General features: G+C 46.8%; 1 protein-coding gene across 8 annotated transcripts in view; it reads left to right on the top strand.

Moving 5' to 3' along the window:
- Nucleotides 1–26,121, top strand: part of LOC144780983 (uncharacterized) — a 1,867,627-nt gene that overhangs the window by 416,257 nt on the left and 1,425,249 nt on the right. For all 8 annotated transcript variants that reach the window (XM_078659579.1, XM_078659581.1, XM_078659578.1 and 5 more), the window contains exon 11: nt 14,654–19,138. In XM_078659579.1, the coding sequence (XP_078515705.1) occupies nt 14,654–19,138 (4,485 nt within the window). The remainder of the gene's footprint in view (nt 1–14,653; nt 19,139–26,121) is intronic.

Genomic DNA, 26,121 nt, shown 5'->3' with positions numbered 1-26,121 from the left:
GTGTCCGGCAGGAGCACCAACAAACCTTGGTAGCCGCAACTGGCACGAAAGAGGAAAATGGAGCAACTTTGGAACCACCAAGGTCCAAGAGACTCATCAACTGCAAGAGAGTCAGAGCAGGCCTGAGCAAGCACAGGAGCCTCCTGAAGCAAGAGAAAACCCACAGGAGGACCCACAGGCTGAAGGCACAGGAGTCACAAGGACCTCTGGCAGCTCACCAAAGATGGAGGCCCACAGTGCAGATGATGCTATGAGGACGCTGATCTTCAGAAGGTGAAGTGCTGGAGGCAGAAGATTCTCATAGCCTGTAGATCCCTGGAGTGCAGAGCCAACAAGCCTTGGCAGCGGCAAGTCAATGCAGTGCACAGGGATTTGGTCTCAGCGGTTCCGATGAGGGATACTAGCCTCAAAAGTACAGAAAGGACAGGTCAGGCCTCAGAGGAGTTGCAGGACCACCACCTGTCTTGCTGAGCCCCCCAAGAATTCCGTAGGATGACAGGAGCAGCAGACTGGTCAGCTTTGTTGCAGTGCCTGTAAATGTAGGGGGGTGACTCCTTCACTCCAAGGGAGATTTCTTCATATCTCCTTAATGCCCACAGGTCTGTTGAAGAACCTGGTTGAAGCACAGACAACGATGAAGGCTTGAAAAACAGGGGACCAGGAGCAGCATGAGTCTTCCTTGGTTCAGTCTCGGTTCCAGTCGAAGTCCAGCAAAGTCCAAGTGTCTAGACGATTAAAGAGCGACGTAGTTTCAGGATTGAGTCTTGTCCCACAGTGAATCTGCAGATCCACCTACAGGGGAACCCTTAAGTACCCTAAGGAAAGGTTTGGAATGACTCTGGGTCCCTTCCAGGGGAGGGGCTGGGCAGAGAGGAGGATACTCCCATGTCCTTTGTCCAGTTTCGCACCAGAGCAAGCACCAAGGGTTCCTGAACCGGTTCAAACTGGAGTATGCACAGAGGGGGCCAAATGTGCCCTTCAAAGCAGTATGGTGGTGCTGGCAAGTGTCCCACCCTTCCCAATTCACTAAGTTCTGTCTGGAAGGGGGTCACACCTCCCTGTGAAAGGAAGCCTATTGTTCTAAATTCCCCTGCTCGAGCTGGGCTCATGTCTGTAGTCGGCAGCAGAACTAGCTTGCTTGCAGAGCTTAAAAGGCTATTACTGGGAGTTCAGGGGGGGGTTCCCTAAGGAGCCTCTCAGTACACAAGATCATGCTTCCTGCACCTGATTCGGAGTGTTGGAGTATGATTCCAATATGTTTGATACCAAACATGACCGGGTTCGGAACAGCTGCTATATAGTCAGACATCTCTTAATGATTGATGTTCACTATATGTCTTAAAATGGCTGACCCCACTTAAAAAGCCTGGAGAATCGACTCCATGGTTTGTAAGGGTGTCCAGCTCATGCAGGGGCACCATCACACTTATAACAAAGCACCCTGCACTCAGGACTGAAGAGCCTGCCATAGGGTCGACTTATAGGTTTCAAGTGCAGTGACCTTAGATATAAGGAAGCTTATATCTGTTGTGATAGGTGCAAGAACCAACTCACAGGCTGCAATGGCATGCCTGTAGTAACAATTTTAAGTGGCCTCCCATGGGTGGCATAATGCATGATGCAGCCCATGGGAGACCCCTTGTGTATCTATACCCTGGGTACCTTAGTACCATATGCTAGGAACTTATAAGGGTACACCAGTTTGCCAAGTGAGGCGTTATCAAAGTTCTTATCATATCAATTTATGGGAGTAAGCACAGGTTCTGGGGTCCTGATTAGCAGGATCCAGGCAGACTGGGTCAAAAATCCACCGACACCAAGCAAAGAGCTGGGGCAACCATGAAAGCAGATCCTACTTTCCTACACAACCGCCTCAGACGTCAGAAGATGAGACTTATCTTGCCCAGTTGAGTCTTAATTTTCTAAGTTGAACTATCTGGCATGGTTACTCCCAGGTATGTATTCCACAGAAACATCCATCTCCTTTAGGGAAATGGACCACCTCAAAAGCTGGGGATTTTCACCTTTCATTTGTTTAAGAAATAAGAGGGGCTTATGGTCTGTCTGAACAATGAAGTGAGTGCGAAACAGGTATGGCCAGAACTTCTTTAAGGCTGACCAGTGCTTCTCCCTGGGGTTCAACCTTCTGCTTATCAAAGCTACTGGTTGAAGCTGCCCATCTGCATTTACCCCTTTCTCAGAAGCATCTGTCTGGAAAATAAAGGTTTTGGAGTAATTAGGTTGTTGCAGAATTGGAACAGAGCACATGTCTTGTTTCAGGTCATCATATGCGTTCTGACAGCTAACTGCCCACTGAACTTTCTTAGGCATTCTTTTAGAGGTGAGATCATTAAGGAGTGTCAGAATGGACCCATAGCCTTAATAAACCTTCTGTACTACCCAGTCAGGCACAAGAAAGCTCTGACCCATTCCATGATGGTCAGAGTTTTGCTTTCCAATGGCTAAACCTGGCCTCCACCTACAAGATGACACAAGTACACATCTTACTCTGCTCCATCTAGCACTTTGTGGCCTTGATAGTGAGGCCTGCCTTCTGCAGGGAGTCAAGTACATTTTTTGAGGTGGACCAAGAGATCCTTCTAGGCGGAGCTAAAGACAGCTATGTCATCTAGATATGCTGCACTATAGGATTCCAGACCTGTTAGGACTTTTTTCACCAGCCTCTAAAATATGGCAGGTTCATTCTTCAAACTAAAAGGCGTCACAATAAATGATAATGCCCACTGATGGTTGAAAATGCTGTTTTGGTTTGGCATCCTGAGAGAGTCTGATTTGTTAGTAACCAGCAGTCATGTCAAATGCACTGGGATGCTTGACAGATGCCAGAGTATCCATCAACTTAACTGCCCTGGGAATTGGATGGGCATCAGACCTAGTGACTACATTGAGGCCTCTATAGTCTACACAAACCTCATTGCTCTCTTACCATCCCGGGTATGATACCTCCGGGTCTAGCCAGCGCTATATAAAACTTTGCAAATAAAATAAACAAATATAAGGTTTTGGTACAAGGACTACATGACTAGCCCAGGGTCCACTTGTGTCCACTTCATGGGTACACCAGGTGGTTTGACTGTGGGTCGGAGAAAAGAGACTGGGAAACTAATTGAGAACCTGTCTACAATTAGCTTGCTCTTGATCATTGAGACTGCCTGCCAAAGCTACTTCTTTTACTGATCCATCAACAGGGTCTTGAGAGAGGAGATCAGGCAGAGGGTCACTCCGTTACTCCTGTATCTCAACAGTGGCCATGAGCAGTCTCATGTCTACCCTGCCAATAAAGGGTTTTAGGTGGTTCACGTGAAGTACCTGTGGGGACTTCTTGGAGTCCCTACATCAACCAAGTAGTTGACCTCACCTTTCTTGTCAAGTATGATATGGGGACCACTCCACTTGTCCTGGGAAGCTGCTGGGATCACAGGCTCCAACGCCCACACTTTCTGCCATGGCTGGTAAACAGTCATTACAGCCTTTTGATCATGCCAAGCTTTTTGAAGGAACTGGCAGGCCTCAAGGTTTTTGCTGGTGTTCTTCAGTTGCTCAGCAATACGAGAACGCAGGCCAAGCACATAGTCAACTGGAGGTTGCTCCCATCCTGCTTTAACCAATCATTGTGGACCCCTAACTGGATGCCCATACAGAAGTTTAAATGGGCTGTATCCAACCCCCTTCTAAGGAACCTCTCTGTAGGCAAAGAGAAGGAAAGGTAGTAAGACATCCCTTTTTCACCTCAGCTTTTCTGGGAGTTCTATGATCATACCTTAGGGTCTTGTTGAACCTTTCAGCAATCCCATTGCTGTGTGGATGATAGAATGTAGCAAACTTGTAGTTTATACCACACTTTCACATAGAAGTGATGTAGTTAGACATGAAGTTAGTACCTCTGTATGACAAGACCTCCTTAAGAATCCCAACTCTGGAAAGATTTCAAGGAGGGCCCTAGTCATCACAGGAGCTGTAGTGGCCCTAAGGGGAATGCCTCTGGATACCCAGTGCCACTCGTATGTAACTATGTACAGATGCTGTTGGAGGATTTAAGGGGCCTGCAATGTCTATCCCTACCCTGTCAAAGGGAATCGCCAACCACTGGTAGTGGGATTACGGGGGCCTTTCTAGTGCTTCAGACATGTGGGGCATACGAAAGTGAGGGACAAGCCTGTCCCAAGTCTTGCTTTGTCCAAGATGTCTTGCAAGGGGACTGTCATGTGCTAGGGTCAATAGAAACCCCCTACATTTCTGAGGTATGACCAGCCTATTGATGGTACCATGCATGAGGTCTCTACTCTCAGAAAACAGGAGCCTATCTTCCCAATAAGTCCTATTGGACTCACTGACATTCCTTGCCTCCTCAGCAGTAGATTGCTGTCTGAGTTGTTCCAGAGAGAGGCAGGTTTTCTTCCCCAGACTGAAGTCTGCCCTGGAAGGTTCCCCCTCCCCCAAGAACTCTGCCCTGTCAGGCCCAGATTCCTCTGGGACAGTTTCTTCACAATGGCTGAGGTCATTTCCCTCAGGAGTCTGATCCTCTCTGGGAGGAGAATACATCTGTACCCTTCCTGCTCCTACTCTTAGGACCTGGCTGGTCCATTCTTTGAGGATCCAGGGCTCCCTCTACGCCTCCTTCACTTATCGCAAACTGATTAACAACATACCTGACCTGATGCAGGCACTCAGACATAAATGGTCCACTGATCTTGGAGATATTGAGGACGCAGACTGGCAGACAGCACTATCGTCTCCCCGAGAAGTAGCCATACCATGTAGACTACACCTAGTGCAGTTAAAAATACTACACCATACATACTACACTAGAGTACTCCTTTTTACAATAGGGAGAGCCACACATCGGTTTTGCCTATGCAAATGCGGGGAGGAGGGGACCTTTTACCACACAATATGGCAGTGCCCGCACATTGCAGCTTACTGGGTCCAGGTGATGCGTACAATATCACAGGTTACGGGGGTGTCCCTTGTGCCGGAGCAGAGGCGCTGTCTCCTAAACCTGTGGGAACCAAATGATCTTTCACACCCGGCTCAGGACTGGATGGTGTTGGGGATGATGTTTGCCAAATGTAATACTGCTAAAAAATGGGGATCCGAAGATGCACCAACGCTCGGAGATTGGTGCAGAGATATGGACAAAGCTATGTTAGCGGAAAGGGTTGTATACACTCACCGAGGATGCCCCCGGAAATGGGAGAGGGTATGGGGGGCCTGGAACACATTTAGGGGCTCTATCTGTGACCCACCTATGCATGAAATGGAAGACAAGTCTGAATGAGGGGGTGGGGAGTGAAGGTGAAGCGATACGATGACAGCAATATGCCAATAATGATGACTGAAGTGCAACTTATAAAGGGAATGCGTACAGTGCTGAAGATGTTTGTTTTAATTTGTATTGAACAATGCAGTGACCATATAATTTCAAAATGTCCTATTTTTTTTAACACAATAAAAAGTCCCCCCCCAAAAAAAAGTTGTGTTTTGAGGTGTCCGGATCGTTAGTCAGGGAGAGGATGAGTTGAGTCTCGTCTGCGTATGATACGATGTTGAGTCCATGTGATCTGACGATGGTTGCGAGTGGGGACATGTAGACGTTGAACAGAGTGGCGCTGATAGAGGATCCTTGGGGGACTCCAAAGGTGGTCGGTGTGGGTTCCGACTCCAAGAGGAAATGAAGATTATAGTATCCATCTCAGAGGACCCTCGCAGTGCCATCCACAACTTTCATGCCTGTATGAGACTGGTGAGCAAATGGATGTCTGAAAACTGCCTTAAACTGAACTCCAACAAAATGGCAGAGATGTCTCCCTTTTGTCCTTAAGCTGGTTGCCCAGTGAACTTGCCTCTCCCTACTCCAGTCTCCAAGGTTAGGAACCTGGAAGTCATCTTCAGCACCACTCTCTCATTCTCCCATCACGTTAATGCCATGACATCAGAAATCTGTTTCATCCTAAAATTTCTGAGGAAAATCTTCTGCTTTATACCACCTGACCTACATAAAACAGTAGTCTCTGCATTAGTGCTGTCTAGGCTGGACTACTGCAACGGCCTCCTGATTGTTATGAATATATCCCTTCTCATCAAGATGCAAGTCTTGCAGAATACAGCCGTCCTCCTGCTATTCAGGTTACCTAAATACACTTCCGCTAAGGAAGCCCTCACTTCCCTGCACTGGTTCCCGGTGGAAAAGAGGATTAAGTTTAGCGCCCTTTGCATCACCTATAAGGCGCTGCATAATCAGGGTCCTGCCTATCTAATGGACCATTTTTGTTGGTATAACAGAATGCTGCGGTCTGCCTCCCATCCACTAGTGGAAGTTTCCAAGGCACGTCTCTCTAACTGGGGAGGCAAAGGCTTTCTATACATTACTACCAGATTATGGAATCAATTACCACTCCCACTGAAAAACTCATCAGACCTGATATCTTTCAGGAATAGTCTGAAAACCTGGCTTTTTCAGACCCAAAGCTATGCAGTGATTTGGGGGTAGATGTATCGGCCTTTGCGAATCGCAAAAGGCTTTTTTGCATTTTTTGAAGTGTATCAAAAAATCGCAAACTAAGGAATCGCTAAAATTTGCGATTCCTTATTTTGCTTAAGCATTTAATGCGATGTATGTGGGTTTTAGAAATTGCAAATTTGGGTTAAGAAATCACAAATTACCACCAACTTGTAGTTGGTGGTAATTTGCGATTTCATTTAAAAATGCCCTATTTGGCATTTGTGAAGGTGGCATGTGATGCACATACATACCCATAGGGCATGTATGTGCGCCATATGCACACACATGTAAATTTCAGGGTCCAGCAGGGTGTCTTTGAGACACCCCTGTACCCTTGAAATTATTCTCAACTTGCGAATTCGCAAATTGCGATTCGCAAAGTGAGAAATATTTCACAATCATTCCTATGGGCCTTCTGGCCCATAGGAATGCATGGGAAATTATTCCTTATTTGCGAATTCGCAAAAAAAGCGATTTTCTACATACATTCCATTTTGCGATTTGTAAATTGCGATTCCTTAAAAATCGCTATTTAGAAATCGCAAGATGGAATCTTGATACATCTACCCCTAATTCTCTTCTGTTCAATTCCGCATTTCCGACTCGAGACAGGATTTCAGTGCCTAGACGCCCAACGGGTATTAGTGCGCTATATAAATAAATAAAGAAGGAGGGAGTCTGACCCGCTGCGTTCTGTCGGAGAGGAATCGGAGGACCCAGTCGAGGGCTTTGTTCCCAATTCCCAGCATCATGGAGTCTGCGAGCTAGGGTGCAGTGTGAGAAGGTGTCCAAGGCCGCAGAGAGGTCCAGCAGGATGAGGGCCACAGTCTCTCCTTTGTCGAGGAGGGAGCGGATGTTGTCTGCTGCGGCAATGAGGGTGGTTTCAGTGCTGTAGTACTTCCTGAAGCCTGATTGGGAAGAGTCGAGGAAGTTGTGCTCTTCGATGAGTTGGCTGTTTGTGGGGTCTGCCGAGTGTTTCTTTCAGGAGAGGGTTGATCTCGACGTATTTCCAGTCCTCGGGGAAGGAGGTGGTTTCGAGGGAGCGGTTAATGATTCTTTGTAGCTCAGGGACAATGATGTCTGTCGCTCTGTGGTAGATGTGGTGGGGGCAGGGGTCCCTGGGGGCCCCGGAGAGAGTGCTCTTCATAGTCTTTAGGGTATCCTCAATGCTGAGGGTAGTCCAGGTGTCCATTGTCGGCTGTGTGTTGTCTGAAGTGGTGGGTTTGGGTTCCCTGTGGAGGTTGTTGTGGTCAAAGTTGTCCTAGATGGTCTTGATGTTGTGATGGAAGAAGGCGCTGAGTTTGTCACGTTTTTGTAGGTTCTATGATCACCCTGTCCTGAGGATGCCAAGATTGGTTGGAAGGCCGAAACGCGACCGCGTCTACACTTTCCATAAGGAGGAGTCTGATCTAAACTTTTTAATCAAAGTGGAATTGTATGCATTGACACAGTCCTTATATTTGGGTTCTATATCTTTTTTGAACCGATTGTGTCTGACTACCTCTATGTGTACTTCCTAGAATAAATAGGAGGGCACTTAGCTTTCGCTTTAATAATTTTTTCTGGGTGCTAAAAGAATTCTTATGATTTTGTGTTCTTTGTACAAACTTTGTTCATTTGTCTCTCTTTGTTGTATATATTTGTGCACATATGTATGTATATATATTTTTGTATAATGTATATTTGAAATCTATGCAAATTTAGTGGACAATAATTCCCTGTGATTACGATAAATAAAACAGGTAATCACGTCTTCGTGTTCTCGTGATGGTATTTATAGTCACAGTGTAGTGAATGATTGGACAGTGTCCCTAATATAGGAGAACGAATAGTCTCCTATTATTCTATTCTTTAGATATTGATTCCTCCTTTTCCATTTTCTTAGTTTGTATGAGTTTGTCGCAGAGGTCCTGGAAGGGTGGGATATTGGTGGACTCACTGTTGGTTTGGGGAACTCTTTGATGATACCGAAGAGTTCTTTGCAGTTGTTTGCGTGGGTGGAGATTTTGTCCTTGAGAGCTTTCTTCCTAGAATGTCTGATGAGATTGTGGTGGGCGGCTGTGGTTGCTTTGTAGTTGTCGATGTCCACCGGGGTTTTGGAGTTCCTCCATAGTTTTTTGAGGCATCTGCAAGTTTATCTGGATCCCCTGAGTTCGGTGGAGAACCAGCTGGCCTTCCTGACATGAGGGTTGGAGTATTGCTTGAGGGGGCGACGGTGTTAGCACAGTCGGTGATCCATTTGTGTAGGATGCGGGGGTACGATGGTCGGGTCGTCGTCTTTGGTGGTGGGAGCGAAACCTCTGAGGGTGGCAGTGAGCTGATCATGGGAGATCTTGTTCCAAATCCTGTGTTGGATCTGGGGTGGGCGTTTATGGGAGGTGTTTGCTTTGAAGGTGAAGTGGATGCAGCAGTGGTCCGTCCATGGGAGTTCAGAGGTATGACTGAAGGAGAAGGATTTTCCTTCTATGAAGATGGGGTTGAGGGTGTGTCCTGCTGAGTCTGTGGGTCCTGGTACCATCTGGTTGAGTCCGATGATGTGGAGGCTTTCCAGGAGGGTAGCAGAGTCGGGGTCTTTGCGGTTATTGAGGTAGAAGTTGAGGTCTCCCAGCAGAGTGTAGTCGGTGGCAGTGATGGCCTGCAGGGTAATGATGTTGGTGATGGAGTCGAAGAAAGGTGCGTAGGGTCCGGGAGGTCTGTAGATGAGGGTGCCTCGGATGGTTGTGGTCAGATTGACTTGTATCTTGATATGGAGGTGGTCCATTAGGTCTGTGGGCCTGTCAGTGTAGGTGCTCAGGCAGAGTTTGGCTTTATGGGCGAAGGCGTTGCCGCCTCTGGGGCGGTTTGGGCGGTCCTTCCGGGTGATTTCGGATCCTTCAGGGATGGCGATCTCAATGTCTGGTCCTGAGGAGGCGTTGGTCCAGGTATCGGAAAGACAAACAACATCAGGATTGGTGCGGTCGAGGAGATCCCAGATTTCCATGGCATTTCTGTGGAAGGAGCAGACATTGAGGAGGATGCAGTGCAGGGTTTGGGCTATGGTGGAGTTGTTGCTGGTTGGGGGGGTCGGTCCTGGGTCTCGGCGAGTATGAGGGAGTGGTGGCAGTTTCGGCAGGAGAAAGGCCCATGGGAGTTGAAGTCAGGGCAGTGCGAGACAGCTGGGAGGAGGGAGCAGGAAAAATGCAGGAGCAGGATGGGCTGCGGGGGCAGCAGTGGTGGGAAACCAACAGAAAGGGCGGGAGGCAGGGGGAGAGTGAAGAATGGGAATAAAGGATATTAAAGAGCAGAGGACTGTGTGACGGGGGAAGTGTAGGTGTACCAGGGAAGAGAAAGATGAAAAAAGAACTAAAAAGACATAAGAAGAAATAGGATTATATAAAAACGAGAAACTAAGCCAGGCAGAAAAGTCAAGAGCAGTCCAGGGCAAGGCACAGGGCCTCGGCCGCTGTCTGTGCAGATCTGAGGCAGAGAACTGTCTGGGTGAGCTGCGGAGCTGTGCGTTGGGAGAGCATAAACCCAAAGGGTTATGCTCAACTCAGCGGGAAAGACACAGGAGCTGGAGGGGCGCGAGGGCAGCAGCGGTGGGAAACCAGCAGAAGGAGCAGCAGCGGCGGGAGGGAGAAGAATATGATTATAGGGTATTAAAAAGCAGAGGACCATGTGATAGGGGGAAGTGTAGGCAGACCAGGGAAGAGAAAGATGAAAAGATAAAAAAGAACTAAAAAGAAAAACAAGAAGAAATAAAAAGACATAAAAACGAGAAACTAAGCCAACCAGAAAAGTCAAGAGCAGTCCAGGGCAAGGCATGGGGCCTCGAACCACGATCTGTGCAGATCAGAGTGAGAGCGCTGCCTGGGTGAGCTACGGAGCGGTGCTCAGGGAGAGAATCAACCCAAGGAGTTATGCTGCAGACGGCTGTGGATCCACCTTGCAAACCTCCTCCTACTCCCGTCTCCCTTTCCTGCTTCTCCTCAAAGCAGGCCTGCACCTTATTCTAGATCTTAGAAACCTGAATTATTCTTCAAAAAGGAGAAGTTCAAGATGCTGACCCTAGATTCAATTCTACTGGTTAGGCAGCTTGGAGGCTGGATGGTGCCAGAGGTCCTGCAGGATGTGTACTTCTACATCCCTATCCTGCGGTCGCATCAGAAGTACGTGTGATTTGTGATGTGTTCTATATACTACTAATTTTCTATATTACCCTTTGAGTTGACATCAACACCTCCACTCTTCACCAGGTTGATGGCAGTGTTTGCAGCCTATCTCAGATGGTCAGGTGCGCTAATTTTCCTGTACCTGGGTGACTGGTTCCCGAAAGCCTATTTGTTAGAGATGGTGTTTCATCACCTGCAGTCAACAATTAACCTGTTATTTGACCTTGGCTTTTCAATCAACTAGCCCAAATTTCACCTGCAGCCTTCTGAATGGCTCCAGTTTATATGGTCCGTACTGGACACTGCCCTTTTCTGTCCCTTTTCTCTTCTACAAAGGATCGCAGACATCGAGGAGATGGTTCCATCTTTCTGGTCAGGAGCAAGAGTTTCAAGACCGCAAGACCTAGGAGTCTTGCGATTCCTAAGTCTGCAGCTTTTCTACATTCTTCTAGTCATGCATACACGTTGGCACAAGTGGGCCATGCAGTTGTGCTTCTACAGGCAGTGGCTACAGTACAAGGGAAATCAGTTGGTTTCCATCGGGATCTCCCTCTGCGCTGCAGCAGATGTGGTGTGGTGGAGAACAAAGCAAACTTGATATATTGGATGAACTTTACTCCTCCTCTGGCACTGACTACTTTATTAACAAATGCTTCCACCCTGGGCTGGGTAGTTCAGTAGGAGGACCTGTAGATCCGGGGTCTCAGGTCCCCAGAGAAGCATGTTCTTCACATCAACCTGCTAAAATTTCTGGTCATTCTGCTGGCACTCAAGACCTCCTCCCCTCAATCGTAGGCCGGTCTATCCAGATCTTCACAGACAACATGATTGCAATGTGGTATGAGAACAAGCAAGAGGGAGTAGGGTCTCACCTCCTTTGTAAGGAGTCTTTGACTCTGTGCTCACACCACCATGAGATCTATCTCAATGCCAATCATCTATCACGGTCTTTGGATATCAAAGCTGGCAGTCTGAGCTAGCGTTATCTTGCAGATCATGTGTAGCGTCTTCTACCAGAGATAGTCCAGGACATTTTGTCCCGTGGGGAACTCCTCAGGTGGACCTATTTGCCTCCTTGGAAAATACAGAGTGCCTGCAATTCTGTACCCTCCAGCAACCATCCGTTAAGGGGAGCTTTCTGGGATGCGTTCACTTGAAGAAGAACTTTCAGGTGCATTCCACATTTCCTCCCATAACCTTGATTCCTCAAGTTCTGAGGAAGACTTGTCAAGACCATTTCAAAGTCATTTTTATAACCTCAGATTGGCTGAGAAGAGTGCAGTACGCCGACCTCCACCACGTGTTCTCTGCTCCACCTTCCATTCAGGCCAGGTCTTCTCTCCCAGTCGGGGGAAATAGTTCTGGAGCCCAGTCTCTGAGACCTCCAATTACATGCTTGGAGATTGAGCAGGGACAGCTGAACTCTATTCAGCTACCACCAGAGGAGGTAGACTTTATTTCATTGGTGCGTTGCTCCTCCACTAAGTCGCATACTTGGTCAGATGGACAATATGTTTGTATGTGTGTGGACAATGGTTAGGATCTCTTGCAGGCCATACTATCCCAAGTGCTGCAGTTCTTGCTTTCCTTAGCTCAGATGTCAGACTGTTTTCCTGTGTCTGCCAGGTCAGCCATCCCCTTTAAAGTCTCCCATTGTCTTGCATTTTCTTCCGGGCATGACTAACCCGTTTCCTCCCACTCCATTCATTGTTCCTCAGTGGGGCTTGAATTTGGTTCTTACTTTTTGATGGGAACTCTGATTGAGCACCTAAACAGCTGTACCCTTGAATGTTGACCCTCGAGAAGGTATTTTTGGTTGTCATCTTGTCTGCTAGATGGGTTAATGAGTTGCAGGCCTTTAGCTGTTGACTCCCGCTCACTACTGTTGTTCCAGTCCTTTCTACCTTGTCCAGTCCACTACCCGTACCAACTTTCTACAACCCCGCCCCCCATGTCATCCTACGAAGGAAGAGTAATGGGTGCATCAGTTGGCTTCGAATTGGGTGGCTAGTTATTACTATTTAGACCGCACCAAGGAATATCGGTCAGACAGCCAACCCATCATGGGCGTTTGTGGAGCAAAGAAGGGGAAGGTGATTCAGAAAAGGACTCTATCTTGTTGGGGTTGGATATCTGCATTAAGACCTGCTTTTCTCTCGCCAAGAAAGAGCCGCCTGAAGCCTATTCCACCAGGATTAGGTGCACCACTTCTGCATAGGCTTGGAGTGTCCCAATTGCAGAAATCTATAAAGCAGTGACATGTGTTTCCTTGCACACCTTTACAAAGCATTACTACCTTGGTGTAGAGGGGCTCAGGAATACTTGATCCGTCTTGCAGGTTTCTTTGGTCTGAATCATACATCAACCCTCTTCATGCGCAGGATATTGCTCTGAAAACTGTTCAACGGGTGAGCAATCTGAAGTAAGAACCATCAATCAGACCAAAAAGTTACTTACCTCTGGTAACAATGTTTCTGGTGGTGACTCTATGGATACTCTATCTACAGATTCCTCACTGACTCACCCACCTCCCTGTTCTAAAGGATGGATCATGGGGGAAAATTAATAAGATTCCATCTTGTAAATATGTTGGTACTGCAGTCTATCACAACTTTTAATTCCCTCTTGACTCAGAGGCTTGAAAAAAAATGAAGGGAAACTGATGTCAGTGCACTAGGGTGGGCACTTTATGGCCTATGGGGCATCGCATGACATCACTTCTGGTGCCGACTGAGTCCAGTGATCTCTACTGTTGGCCTCCTGGCTTTGAATTTTTCAGGATCCAATCTCACACCTGGGGATTGTTCCACATATGAGGAATCTGCAGGTATCCACCAGAAAGTTCATTACCGCAGGTAAGTAACTTTTTCTACAAGCCATGGATGTATGTAGTACCAAATTACTAGGGATTTTTTATAATACATTAAATGTGTGAATTAGGTGCAGCCAATTTTAATGTTGCAATTGCAAAGAGCACAAGCACGGTAATACCTGTTTGCATTGGTAAAGTGTGGAGAGTCCAAAAGCCAACAAATAGATTCAGAAAACAGGAGAGGTGAATGCAAAAAGTGGGGTTGACCCTGCAGAGAGGGCCAGGTTCAACAGACATTAATTAGCATTTGTGTTTGTAAATACACTAGAAATTTTTCTATGAAGTAGTCATCCAGTAACTAAGGCCACATGCTCATAAGATATTTATCCTATACTTAGGCATGGTTTAGTTCCCATGCCAGCTCTGTAGTTTGTAGTGTAACACACACTCAGAGAATAAGAACAGAATTTGTATTCCACACTTTAGTTCTTCCTAGAAAAAACTTGTATTTCAATCCCATAGTCATTGTCACTCAAACTCCCTCGTAGGCTAATTTGGAATTAGAGGGCATTGGAGTGATGGTGTTATGCCTCCTATTGTCTGGAGCTCTTCCCAGTCATAGTCATAACATGGTATTTATCGGCAAACATTTGTTCTGACTTTCTTTTTCACTTTGTAATAGGTCTCCTGTTCTGAGCAAAGCATGCCATTGAGCATGGAGTTTGTAGTTTTCAGACACATCATCAAATTGCACTGGTAGACTGAAAAGTATCCTGCCGTTCAGGGTCAGCTGTTTTCTCCTCACTTGCCAGGTAGCAGGGTAGCAAAGTGGTTTCATCATAATGTTCACACTATGGCTTTTACTGAACTTTTACAGTATATTTCAGGTTTTTCCCAGTGCCCATATGTCAACATTAATGCAAGTATACACCTAGAACCCTTAGAGTATGGCTATATGCCTTCCCCATTCTGACAGCAAAAATATTATGATGAATGTAATTGTTATCTACTTATTCATATCATAGACCCCAGCTGATGAGGGAAAGGAGGATTTAGCTGTTCAGGCACATTTAAATTGCAGTTATAGAGTTTGGAAGCAAAGTGTACAAGGATGAGTTATGTCGTTCTCTGATTTTTATTCCAACAACTTGCTTTTTGTGTTTTTAGGAAGCACCTAAGCCTAGCAAGGATACTGAACAGCAAGTTGTGGATAGCCAGGACATCATTCATCCCAAAGGAGCTAGCCAACATGTTGATGACCTTACTGTGTCTTCTGAGGATACCAAACAACGAACTGCAGCTAGCCAGGATGGTGATGATCCTACATTTTCTTCTGAGAACACCAAACAGCAGACTGCAGCTAGCCAGGATGTTGATAAGCCTACTGTGTCTTCTGAGGATACCAAAGAACAAAGTGCAGCTAGCCAGGATGTTGAGGAGCCTACTGTGTCTTCTGGGGATGTCAAACAACAAACTGCAGCTAGCCAGGATGTTGATGAGCCTACTGTGACTTCTGAGGATACCAAAGAAATAATTGCAGCAAGCCATGATGTTGGTTGGCCAACTGCATCTTCGGAGGAAGATGGTGATGAGACTACATTTTCTTATGAGAACACCAAACAGCAAACTGCAGCTAGCCAGGATGTTGATGAGCCTACTGTGTCTTCAGAGGATACCAAAGAACAAACTGCAGCTAGCCAGGATGTTAATGAGCGTAGTGTGTCTTCTGGGGATAACACACAACAAAGTGCAGTTAGTCAGGATGTTGATGAGTTAACTGTGTCTTCTGGGGATACCATACAACAAACTGCAGCTAGCCAGGATGTTGATGAGCCTACTGTGACGTCTGAGTATACAAAACAACAAACTGCAGCTAGCCATTGCCCTGATGAGCCTACTATGCATTCTGAGGATGCCAAACAACAAATTACAACTAGCCAGGATGTTGGTGAGCCTTCTGTAAATTCTCAGGATACCAAACAACAAACTGCAGCTAGCCAGGATCCCGATGAGCCTGCTATGCATTTTGAGGACTCCAAACACCAAACTGCAGCTCTCCAGGATGTTGATGAGTCTACTGTGTTTTCTAGTGATACAAAACAACAAACTGCAGCTAGCCAGGATGTTGACGAGTTAATTTTGTCTTCTGGGGATACCAAACAACAAACTGTGGCATACCAGGATAATGATGAGCCTACTGTGAATTTTGAGGATACCAAACAACAAACTGCAGCTAGCCAGGATAATGATGAGCCTACTGTGATTTCTGAGGATACCAAACAACAAACTGCAGCTAGCCAGGATGTTGATGAGTTAACTTTGTCTTCTGGGGATACCAAACAACAAACTATGGTATACCAGGATGATGATGAGCCTACTGTGAATTCTAAGGATACTAAACAACAAACTGCAGCTAGCCATGACCTTGATGAGCCTACTATGCATTCTGAGGATGCCAAACAACAAACTGCAACTAGCCAGGATGTTGATGAGTCTACTGTTTTTTCTGGGGATACTAAACAACGAACTGCAGCTAGCCACGGTGTTGATGAGTTAACTGTGTCTTCTGGGGATACGAAACAAGAAGCCGAAGCATACCAGGATGTGGATGAGCCTTCTGTGAATTCTGAGGATACCAAACAACAAACTGCAGCTCTCCAAGATCCTGATGAGCCTGATATGCATTTTGAGGAGTCCAAACAACAAACTGCAACTCTCCAGGATGTTGAAGAATCTACTGTGTTTTCTGGGGATACCAAACAACAAACTGCAGCTATCCAGGATTTTGATGAGTTAACTTTGTCTTCTGGGGATACCAAACAACAAACTGTGACATACCAGGATGATGATGAGCCTACTGTGAATTCTGAGGATACCAAACAACAAACTGCAGCTAGCCAGGATGCTGATGAGCCTACTGTGACGTCTGAGTATACAAAAAATCAACAAACTGCAGCTAGCCATGACCCTGATGAGCCTACTATGCATTCTGAAAATGCCAAACAACAAACTGTAACTAGCCCGGGTGTTGATGAGTCCACTGTGTTTTCTGGGGATACTGAACAACAAACTGCAGCTAGCCACGGTGTTGATGAGTTAACTGTGTGTTCTAGGGATACGAAACAAGAAACCGAAGCATACCAGGATGTGGATGAGCCTTCTGTGAATTCTGAGGATACCAAACAACAAAGTGCAGCTAGCCAGGATCCCGATGAGCCTGCTATGGATTTTGAGGAGTCCAAACAACAAACTACAAACCTCCAGGATGTTGATGAGTCTACTGTGTTTTCTGGGGATACCAAACAACAAACTGCAGCTAGCCAGGATGTTGATGAGTTAACTTTGTCTTCTGGGGATACCAAACAACAAACGGTGGCATACCTGGATGATGATGAGCCGAATGTGAATTCTGAGGATACCAAACAACAAACTGCAGCTAGCCAGGATGTTGATGAGTCTACTGTGTTTTCAGGGGATACTAATCAACAAACTGTAGCTAGCCACAGTGTTGATGAGTTAACTGTGTCTTCTGGGGATACGAAACAAGAAACTGAAGCATACCAGGATGTGGATGAGCCTTCTGTGAAATCTGAGGATACCAAACAACAAACTGCAACTAGCCAGGATCCTGATGAGCCTGCTAGGCATTTTGAGGAGGCCAAACTACAAACTGCATCTCTCCAGGATATTGACGAGTCTACTGTGTTGTCTGGGGATACTAAACATCAAACTGCAGCTAGCCACACTGTTAATGAGTTAACTGTGTCTTCTGGGGATACCAAACAAGAAACCAAAGCATACCAGGATGTGGATGAGCCTTCTGTGAATTTTGAGGATACCAAACAACAAACTGCTGATAGCCAGGATCCATATGAGTCTGCTATGCATTTTGAGGAGTCCAAACAACAAACTGCAACTCTCCAGGATATTGATGAGTCTACTGTATTTTCTGGGGATACTAACCAACAAACTGTGGCATACCAGGTTGATGATGATTCTACTGTGAATTCTGAGGATACAAAACAACAAACTGCAGCTAGCCAGGATGCTGATGAGCCTACTGTGCCTTCTGAGGTTACCAAAGAACAAACTGCAGCTAATCAGGATGTTGATGAGTTACCTGTGCCTTCTGGGGATACCGAACAACAAACTGCAGCTAGCCATGACGCTGAAGGGCCTACTGTGCCTTCTGAGGATCCCAAACAACAAACTGCAAACAGCCAGGATGTTTATGAGTCTACTATGCTTTCTGAGGATACCAAACAACAAACTGCAGCTATCCAAGATGTTGATGAATTAACCGTGTCTTCTGAGAACACCAAACAACAAACTGCAGCTAGCCAGGATGCTGATGAGTCTACTGTGCCTTCTGAGGTTACCAAACAACAAACTGCAGCTAATCAAGATGTTGATGAGTTACATGTGCATTCTGGGGATACCAAACAACAAACTACAGCTAGCAATGAAGCTGTAGGGCCTACTGTGCCTTCAGAGGATCCAAAACAACAAACTGCAACCAGCCAGGATGTTGATGAGTCTACTATGTTTTCTGGGGATACCAAACAACAAACTGCAGCTAGCCAGGATGTTGATGTGTTAACTGTGTATTCTGGAGATACCAAGCAACAAAATGTAGCTTACCAGGATGTTGATGAGCCTAAAGTGACTTCTGACGATACCAAACAACAAACTTCAGCTACCCAGGATGCTGATGAGTATGCTGGGGATACCAAAAAACAAACTGCAGCTAGCCATGACACTGAAAGGTCTACTGTGCCTTCTGAGGATCCCAAACAACAAACTGCTACTAGCCAGGATGTTGATGAGCCTACTATGTCTTCTGATGATACCAAACAACAAACTGCAGCTAGCCATGATGCTTTTGAGTCTACTGTGTCTTCTGAGGTTACCAAACAACAAACTGCAGCTAATCAGGATGTTGATGAGCCTAGTGTGTGCTCGGAGGAACCCAAACAACAAACTGCAGCTAGCCAGGATGCTGTGTCTTCTGAGATTACTAAACAACAAACTGCAGATAATCAGGCTGTTGATGAGCCTACTATGTCTTCTGAGGATACCAAACAACAAACTGCAGCTAGCCAGGATGCTGATGAGCTTACTGTATCTTCTGAGGATACCAAACAACAAACTGCAGTTAGCCAGGATGCTGATGAGCCTACTGTGTCTACTGAGGTTACCGATCAACAAACTGCAGCTAATCAGGATGTTGATGAGCCTACTATGTCTTCTGAGGATACCAAACAACAAACCGCAGTTAGCCAGAATGATGATGAGCCTACTGTGTCTGTTGAGGATACAAAACAACAAACTGCAGCTAGCCAGGTTGTTGATCTGGCAATTGTTTCTGTCCAGGACATCGAACAACCAATTGCGGCTAGCCAGGATGCTGTACCAATAATTACAGGTAGTCAGAATACTGACCAGCCAATTGCAGCTAGCAAAGACATTGATCAGCCAATTGAGGCATACCAGTGTATTGAACAACCAACTTCAGCCAGCCAGAATGCAGAGCAACTAATTGTGGATAGCCTGGATATTGATCAGCCAACCGAGGTTAGGCAGGATAAGGAGCAATCAGATGTGGCTAGTGGAGACACCAAAACGCTATTTTATGAATCCATTTTGGATAAGGTAATGTTTATCGGTAGTAGGCATATATTTATTTCCGTTGCTGCCAAGTATTTCTCACATTTCCTGTGGAATTCGTGCAGGATAAATTACCATAGTGCTGGAAATGCAGTTCTGAAAGAAATATTGTACTATCACCTCTACACTGCATTAAGCTTGCCTACCAGGCAAGTCAAACCTTTTTCAAGAGTTTCTGAGAGATGTGAAAGGGTGCTCCACACCTCTCATAGTTTAATTCTACAAAAAGGTTCTAACATATTGCTGTAAAGCAGTGCTTTTTTTTGTAAAAGAATGATTGCCCAAAGCTCTGTTTTGGCAGTGCTATTAAAAATCGCTGTGCTGAATACCAAGGCTGCCAACCCTGAATTCCTCTCAGGCCGCTTTAGTCCTCTATTACTCTTATATTTTACTCTTGCTGCTCTCTGCTTTCTCTCTTTGTGCTCGTATTTACGTCTTTCTCGCCTTCTGTTTTTTCCCCGTCTTGCACGCGCTCATTATCTGTTGATGGAAAATTAATGCAGGTCCTCAAAAATGAGTTCTTATTGTTCCCACTGTCAACCACAGACACAAATTAAAAACTGCTTTAAAGCACAAAATTCAAAATGTGTAGGATAGAAAACTACATATATCAGAAGTTCGGAAGTGTATCTTCTGAGCTGTATCCTTATCTCTATCATCACCATGTGTGATCTAGGTACTGCACACAGCAATTAGTCAAAAATCAAGTGAAGACAAAATATTATTAAAAAGAAAAACAAATTAACATTTTGTTTCCCAGAGGCGAAGTATCCACTTCTGGCACTGGAATGAAAGATATTTTAAAGTTCTCACTATTCTTATAACTATAGGAATAGTATGAATAATTCATTCAAGAAAGAGATGTAAAAAGATTCCATAAACGGAGAGGATGTTATGGTATGTTAATAAATTGTATGTTAGGTATATTACTGGTTTTCTGTATACTGCGTAGTGCTCCAATTACTTAACCCTTTTGCCTTTTATGTGTACCACAACTCACAAAACGAGGAAGGTGGAAGTAAGAAAAGAGGGGAGGCATAAAAATGAACTGCAAGGGTCTTTGTAAAGTGTGGAATACAATGGAAGGTGAAACCTTTAAAGACATTACCTCCTCAACACTTTACTCATCCCATTACTTACCTATATGATTAATGTGACAGCATTTCTGCCAGTTTCACACCCATCCCAAAACCTTTTCCCTTTTCTATTGTAGTGTAGACTTTTTCAGTGTTATGTTATGGTAAGTGTATTGATAAAACGCACTATCACCCTCAAAGGTATCAGGGAGCTGATCAGATGTATGTGCTTAGCACTGCCCAGAAAAACCTCTCTTCCCCCACATCGCTTCCTGTTTTTGTTCTGTGTCCTCTCATTCCAGGGCTTTTCTAGGAAGGATACTTTGGTGCTTTCCGAGTTATAGGTGTGCTATCGTCCCCTCCCATCTGAAATTTACTATTAGCTTTAAGGTAAGGTGTGTCCTTGTTACTTACAAATGTTACAGTTCTTGGGCCACCTTTTAATGAGACATGGTACTGCGGCCAGAGTCTTTCCCTGACCATCAGTGCTTGGGCCCGCTTGTATTCATACATGGTGCTTTGGCCGAGTCTTGCCCTGTTTGAGGTTGCTTGGGCCCATCTTTCCTTACCCTCCACCATGAACAAACAACAAGGTGGCCATATCATATCTCAATCACAGTTTGGGACTGGCTCTTTTTCCTTGAATCAGCTGATCCATCAGTTTTATCTATGGGAAGAGCACAATTTGTTACAGCTATGGGCAGTTTATATCAAGGAGCCCCTAAATACACAGACAGTTTAATTGAGCAGGGTGTTTCCATGTCCCTCGAAGTTTGTGCTACACCCTTTGGTTTTCCAAAAGATATGCATCTGAAGTGGGACTCCTCCAGTGGATTTATATGAAAATCTCCTCACGGTCCAACTCCCAACATTAATGTGGAGATGCCTGGCACCTCGCACAGCAGGGGTGGATGCTCTGGCCAGTCCATAGCCAGCCAGCCTTATTTCCACATTTCTCCCAATATATCAAATTCCCAGGGTTATTGCAAGGTTACAAGGGAACTTGGTAGAGATGATCATTGTCTTCACTTACTGGACAAGGATACCTTGGTTTCTATCATATAAAAATATACATTGTCATAGAAAAAAGATTGAAAGATTTCAGTCTGTAGAGGACATGTCCTTTCCCCAACCTGCTGCATTTAAGATCAACTTTGATTTATCTTGGTGGGCCTTTTCCTGGCAGAGTGAGATATTACTCACTATTAGTGATTGGACAAAGCCCCCTATCCCCTCCTTGGTTGATGTATGGATCTGTCGAATGGACTATTGTGTTCAGTTTGAAGTATAGGTATTTTTTGGTTGTGAAGGGAAGACTGTCAAGATATGACTCCCTGAACACTTGATTACTTATATGAATTGCTGTTAAGCCTAATAGAATTATATAGGTCAATAATTCTCTGATATGATATGGGCAGCCTGTCACTGTCTATATGTTCTTTGTTGACAGTTACTAAATGAATAAAAAAGATTTATCACAAAAAGGGAACAATCCAGAAAAATGTTAGCGTGGTAGTATTCATACGTCTCCATCCAACTGCACACTATGGGGTCGATTCCGATCCGGGATAAAAAACAGTCGTATGATTCGTATTCGTAGCCGTCTCCGTACGAATGAAAAAAGTCCGTCCGAATTGCGTAGTACGATCCGAATCCCAAAAATACGTCCGAATATCAGCGAACCGTACGAACCACAATCGAAGACCCGTACGAAATGTCGTCGGAACTCCAACCGTACGATTTGTAAACATGCCGTACGAACTAACAAGTACGATCCAGACCAGGGACCAAGTACGCGATTTGTACGGGCAAACGTAGTCCCGCATGAAGCATGATTCATATGGAAAACATCGCATATGAGCGAGCCGCACCAACAAATAAGACTTGCACACCCCTCAACCAAGGGTACACGAACCCCGGGCCCGAAAACGGACCGTAACTGCCAGCCGCACAGCCGCACCAACAAATACGACTCGCACACCCCTCAACCAAGCATACAGAAACCCCGGACCCAAAAACGGACTGTAACTGACAGCCGCACCAACAAATAAGACACGCACACCCCTCAACCAAGCGTACACGAACCCCGGGCCCGAAAGCGGACCGTAACTGCCAGCCGCACCAACAAATACGACTCGCACACCCCTCAACCAAGCGTACACGAACCCTGGGCCCGAAAACGGACCGTAACTGCCAGCCGCACCAACAAATACGACTCGCACACCCCTCAACCAAGCGTACACGAACACCGGGCCCGAAAACGGACCGTAACTGCCAGCCGCACAAACAAATACGACTCGCATACCCTTCAACCAAGCGTACAAGAACCCCGGGCCCGAAAACGGACCGTAACTGCCAGCCGCACCAACAAATATGACTCGCACACCCCTCAACCAAGCATACACGAACCCCGGGCCCGAAAACGGACCGTAACTGCCAGCCGCACCAACAAATACGACTCGCACACCCCTCAACCAAGCGTACACGAACCCCGGTCCCGAAAACGGACCGTAACTGCCAGCCGCACCAACAAATACGAACCGCTAAAATGTCCCCTATGAGCCACCAACAACAACAACAACAACGAACTGCACACCCCCCACTAATAAAGTGCACACAAACCCCGAATCCAGCACAAGGAGGGTGCAAACCAGTCTCACAACCCCACAAAACAAGTCTACTGTGTACACACCATAGGAAAACAATGTCCTGGCCACATCCAAACAGGCAAACAGAGGTCCCAAGTCACAACCACCCCTTATAACACACCCACCAAAAATTCAAAATAAGCCACACCCACAAATGGACCAATAAAAGGGCCAACACATACAACCCATCATCCTTTGCAACATACCTATTTGCGGAAAGACACTGATAGCACACCAACAACTGCAGCCATACACCTTCACACATACACCCTATCTCATTCACACACACACCACCCCTTCACAATCAGACCCACACACCCTCATGCATACACACCATCACCCCCCCAATCACATACACCCCTCACCATGACCACACCAAAGAATCCAAAGTTCACTAACCCGGAGATGGAGATCCTTACCAATGAAGTCATCAGAGTTGTGCCACAGCTGTTTGGTGCATTGGTCAGACAGATCAGCATAGCTGACAAAACACGCATGTGGGCGAGGATCGTTGAGAGGGTAATGCTTTTGCACCCATCAGGCGCACCAGGGCGGTTTGCCAGGCCAGGTGGTACGATCTGCGGAGGATGGTCAAGCGCAAGATGGATGAGGACTACGCCAATGCTCATCACACTGGAGGTGGCGGTCCCCGCAGACCTGCACAATACCATCCCTGGGAGGAGAAAGTCATGGCCCTGCTATCACCGGTGGGAGTTCACGGAATCGAAGGAGCCGTGGAGCCTGTTGAGTATACAAATAACACATGTAACATGGGGGGACTACCAGCAGTGCCTAACAGTATGGGGTTGGTGTGGGGGGGGTGGCCATGACTCCCAGCAGTGCCGAACAGTACGGGGTTGGTGTGGGGGTGTGTAGCCATGACTTCCAGCAGTGCCTAACAGTATGGGGGTGGTGTGGCTATGACTCCCAGCAGTGTCTAACAGTATGGGGGTTGTGGGTGGGGGTGTGGCCATGACTCCCAGCAGTGCCTAACAGTATGGGGGGGTGTGGCTATAACTCCCAGCAGTGCCTAACAGTATGGGGGTGTGTGGCTATGACTCCCAGCAGTGCCTAACAGTATGGGGGGTGTGGGGGTGGTGTGGCTATGACTCCCAGCAGTGCCTAACAGTATGGGGGTGTGTGGCTATGACTCCCAGCAGTGCCTAACAGTATGGGTTGTGGCCATGACTCCCAGCAGTGCCTAACAGTATGGGGGTGTGTGGCTATGACTCCCAGCAGTGCCTAACAGTATGGGGGTGGTGTGGCTATGACTGCCAGTAGTGCCTAACATTAGGGGGGTGGGATGTGTGGTCATGATTCCCAGCAGTGCCTAACAGTATTGGGGGGTGTGTGGCTATGACTCCCAGCAGTGCCTAACAGTATGGGGGTGGTGGCAAGGGGAGTGCCAGAAGGCTGCAAGGGGAAGGGTGAGAGGGTGCAAGGTGTAGGGTAGGAGGTTGCACTCAACCCATATGGCCCCGGTACACACCCATGCACCATGCTCAATGCACAGGGAGTTTGAAAGTACTGAAAAGATAGTTGACACTGGGCCCTGGTGTAGGCAGCACAAGGACCTCCTGTGACCAGTGCAAAGACTAACACCAGGACAAGGTCAGATATCCTGCACAGGAACTCACAACCACTATCATGGCTGCATTCTTCATGGGGGGACAGACACACCACGAGGGACGCCCACTTGCAAATCACACTCAAACTACTAGCATGGCCTGTCACACAGACCCCTTACAGAAACTGATCCTCTGGGGACAGACAATGGAGTGCACCACTGTCACAATCGTCATGTAACACAACCTAAAAAAAATGATCTGATGATGCATCCAAGCAAATAAAGCACAGTGCTGAATCACAAGTCCATTGTGCCTCTCACACAATGCTGTTGCCACAGCTTTGTAATGCTGTGGATGCACTCAAGTAGCACCATGGACCTGGGTATTGAAAAGGAATGCATCTTGGAGAAGTGCCACGTTCTAAAGCCCTGTGCCTGAAGTGGGTATACTGTTCCTGGGGGGTTTGCAGTGGGTGGCCGTCACGGCACAGCAACACCTCTAAAAAGTTGCTGAATGAAATCAGCAAAATGTCAATCAGTCTCCATCATAAACATGCTGCATTAAAACCCTGTGCATGTTTGAACCAGGCATAAGGATTGACGCTGCATTGTGCATATTCAACAATCCAAAGCAGGTGGAACAGTTCTAACGACAATGGATATAAAATTTGGATGTTGCATGATAGTGCATTAACAGTGTTTGTCTCTCACACCGACAGGGGAACGTGTGAAAACTACCCCCAACCAGGGGGGAGATGGATCCCAGTCCCAGGATCAGCACGGCACTGAGCCCACCGTTAGCGAGGCCTCTCAACACACTGTGGATGACCCTAACCAACCAGGCCCCTCTGGATCCCAAACCCCTGCAGCAGCTGGAACAGATACATCTGTGCCAACCACCATACCCATTCTTGCCACATCCCAGCAGACAGCTCGGAGCCCTGCCCATAATTCACAACAGAGCCAGTCTGACAATGAGGGACATGGTTCGCCGGGCACCCATGAGGTGGCAGACGACACCTCCACTGCCAGAACTCATGGGTCCCGTCGACATGATGTGCCCACAAACGCAGGCCCGGCTCATGTGGGCAGGGGAGGTGGGAGTGGCGCTAGGCGGAGGCGAGAACCTGACCAGCCAGCCGCGCGGCCCGGTATGGCAGAACTCAGAGACATCATGGATGTATACCGGCGGGACAACAGGGAGTTCAGCCTGGTAGTGGAGGCCCTCAACAAAATGACAAATCAGCAGGCCCAGCTACATGCCAGTCAAGAACGACACCAGGGACGGATAGAGGCAAGATTGGATGAGCTCATGACAGTGCACAGGGAAATAAACCAATCACTCCGCCTGATCGCTGTCAACATGCAGCACCCTCCCTGTGTCACAAGGCCAGAAACATCTAGGCAAAGACCAACAACAGGCACAGGGAGGGAGGAGGAGGAGGATTTGTCAGATGGAGCATCCCATGCATCTTCAAGGCTTGCATGTGAGGGTCCCCCAAGGAAGGTGGGTCGTCCACGGTCCAGACGTTGAGAGGCATAGGGCCATGCACAATTCCCAGGTCACCTGGTCTGGCATCTTGCCTTCGTGGGCAACAGCATCACCCTATTGACTTTCAGACTCTCCCACATGGACTTGCTGGTCGCAGTGTGCCCAATGATGCCAAGCACTGTGGC

The sequence above is a fragment of the Lissotriton helveticus genome, chromosome 9 (genome assembly GCF_964261635.1).
Source record: "Lissotriton helveticus chromosome 9, aLisHel1.1, whole genome shotgun sequence".
Taxonomy (NCBI): domain Eukaryota; kingdom Metazoa; phylum Chordata; class Amphibia; order Caudata; family Salamandridae; genus Lissotriton; species Lissotriton helveticus.
The sequence above is the reverse complement of the archived record's forward strand: the minus strand, read 5'-3'. Positions and strand labels throughout refer to the sequence as shown.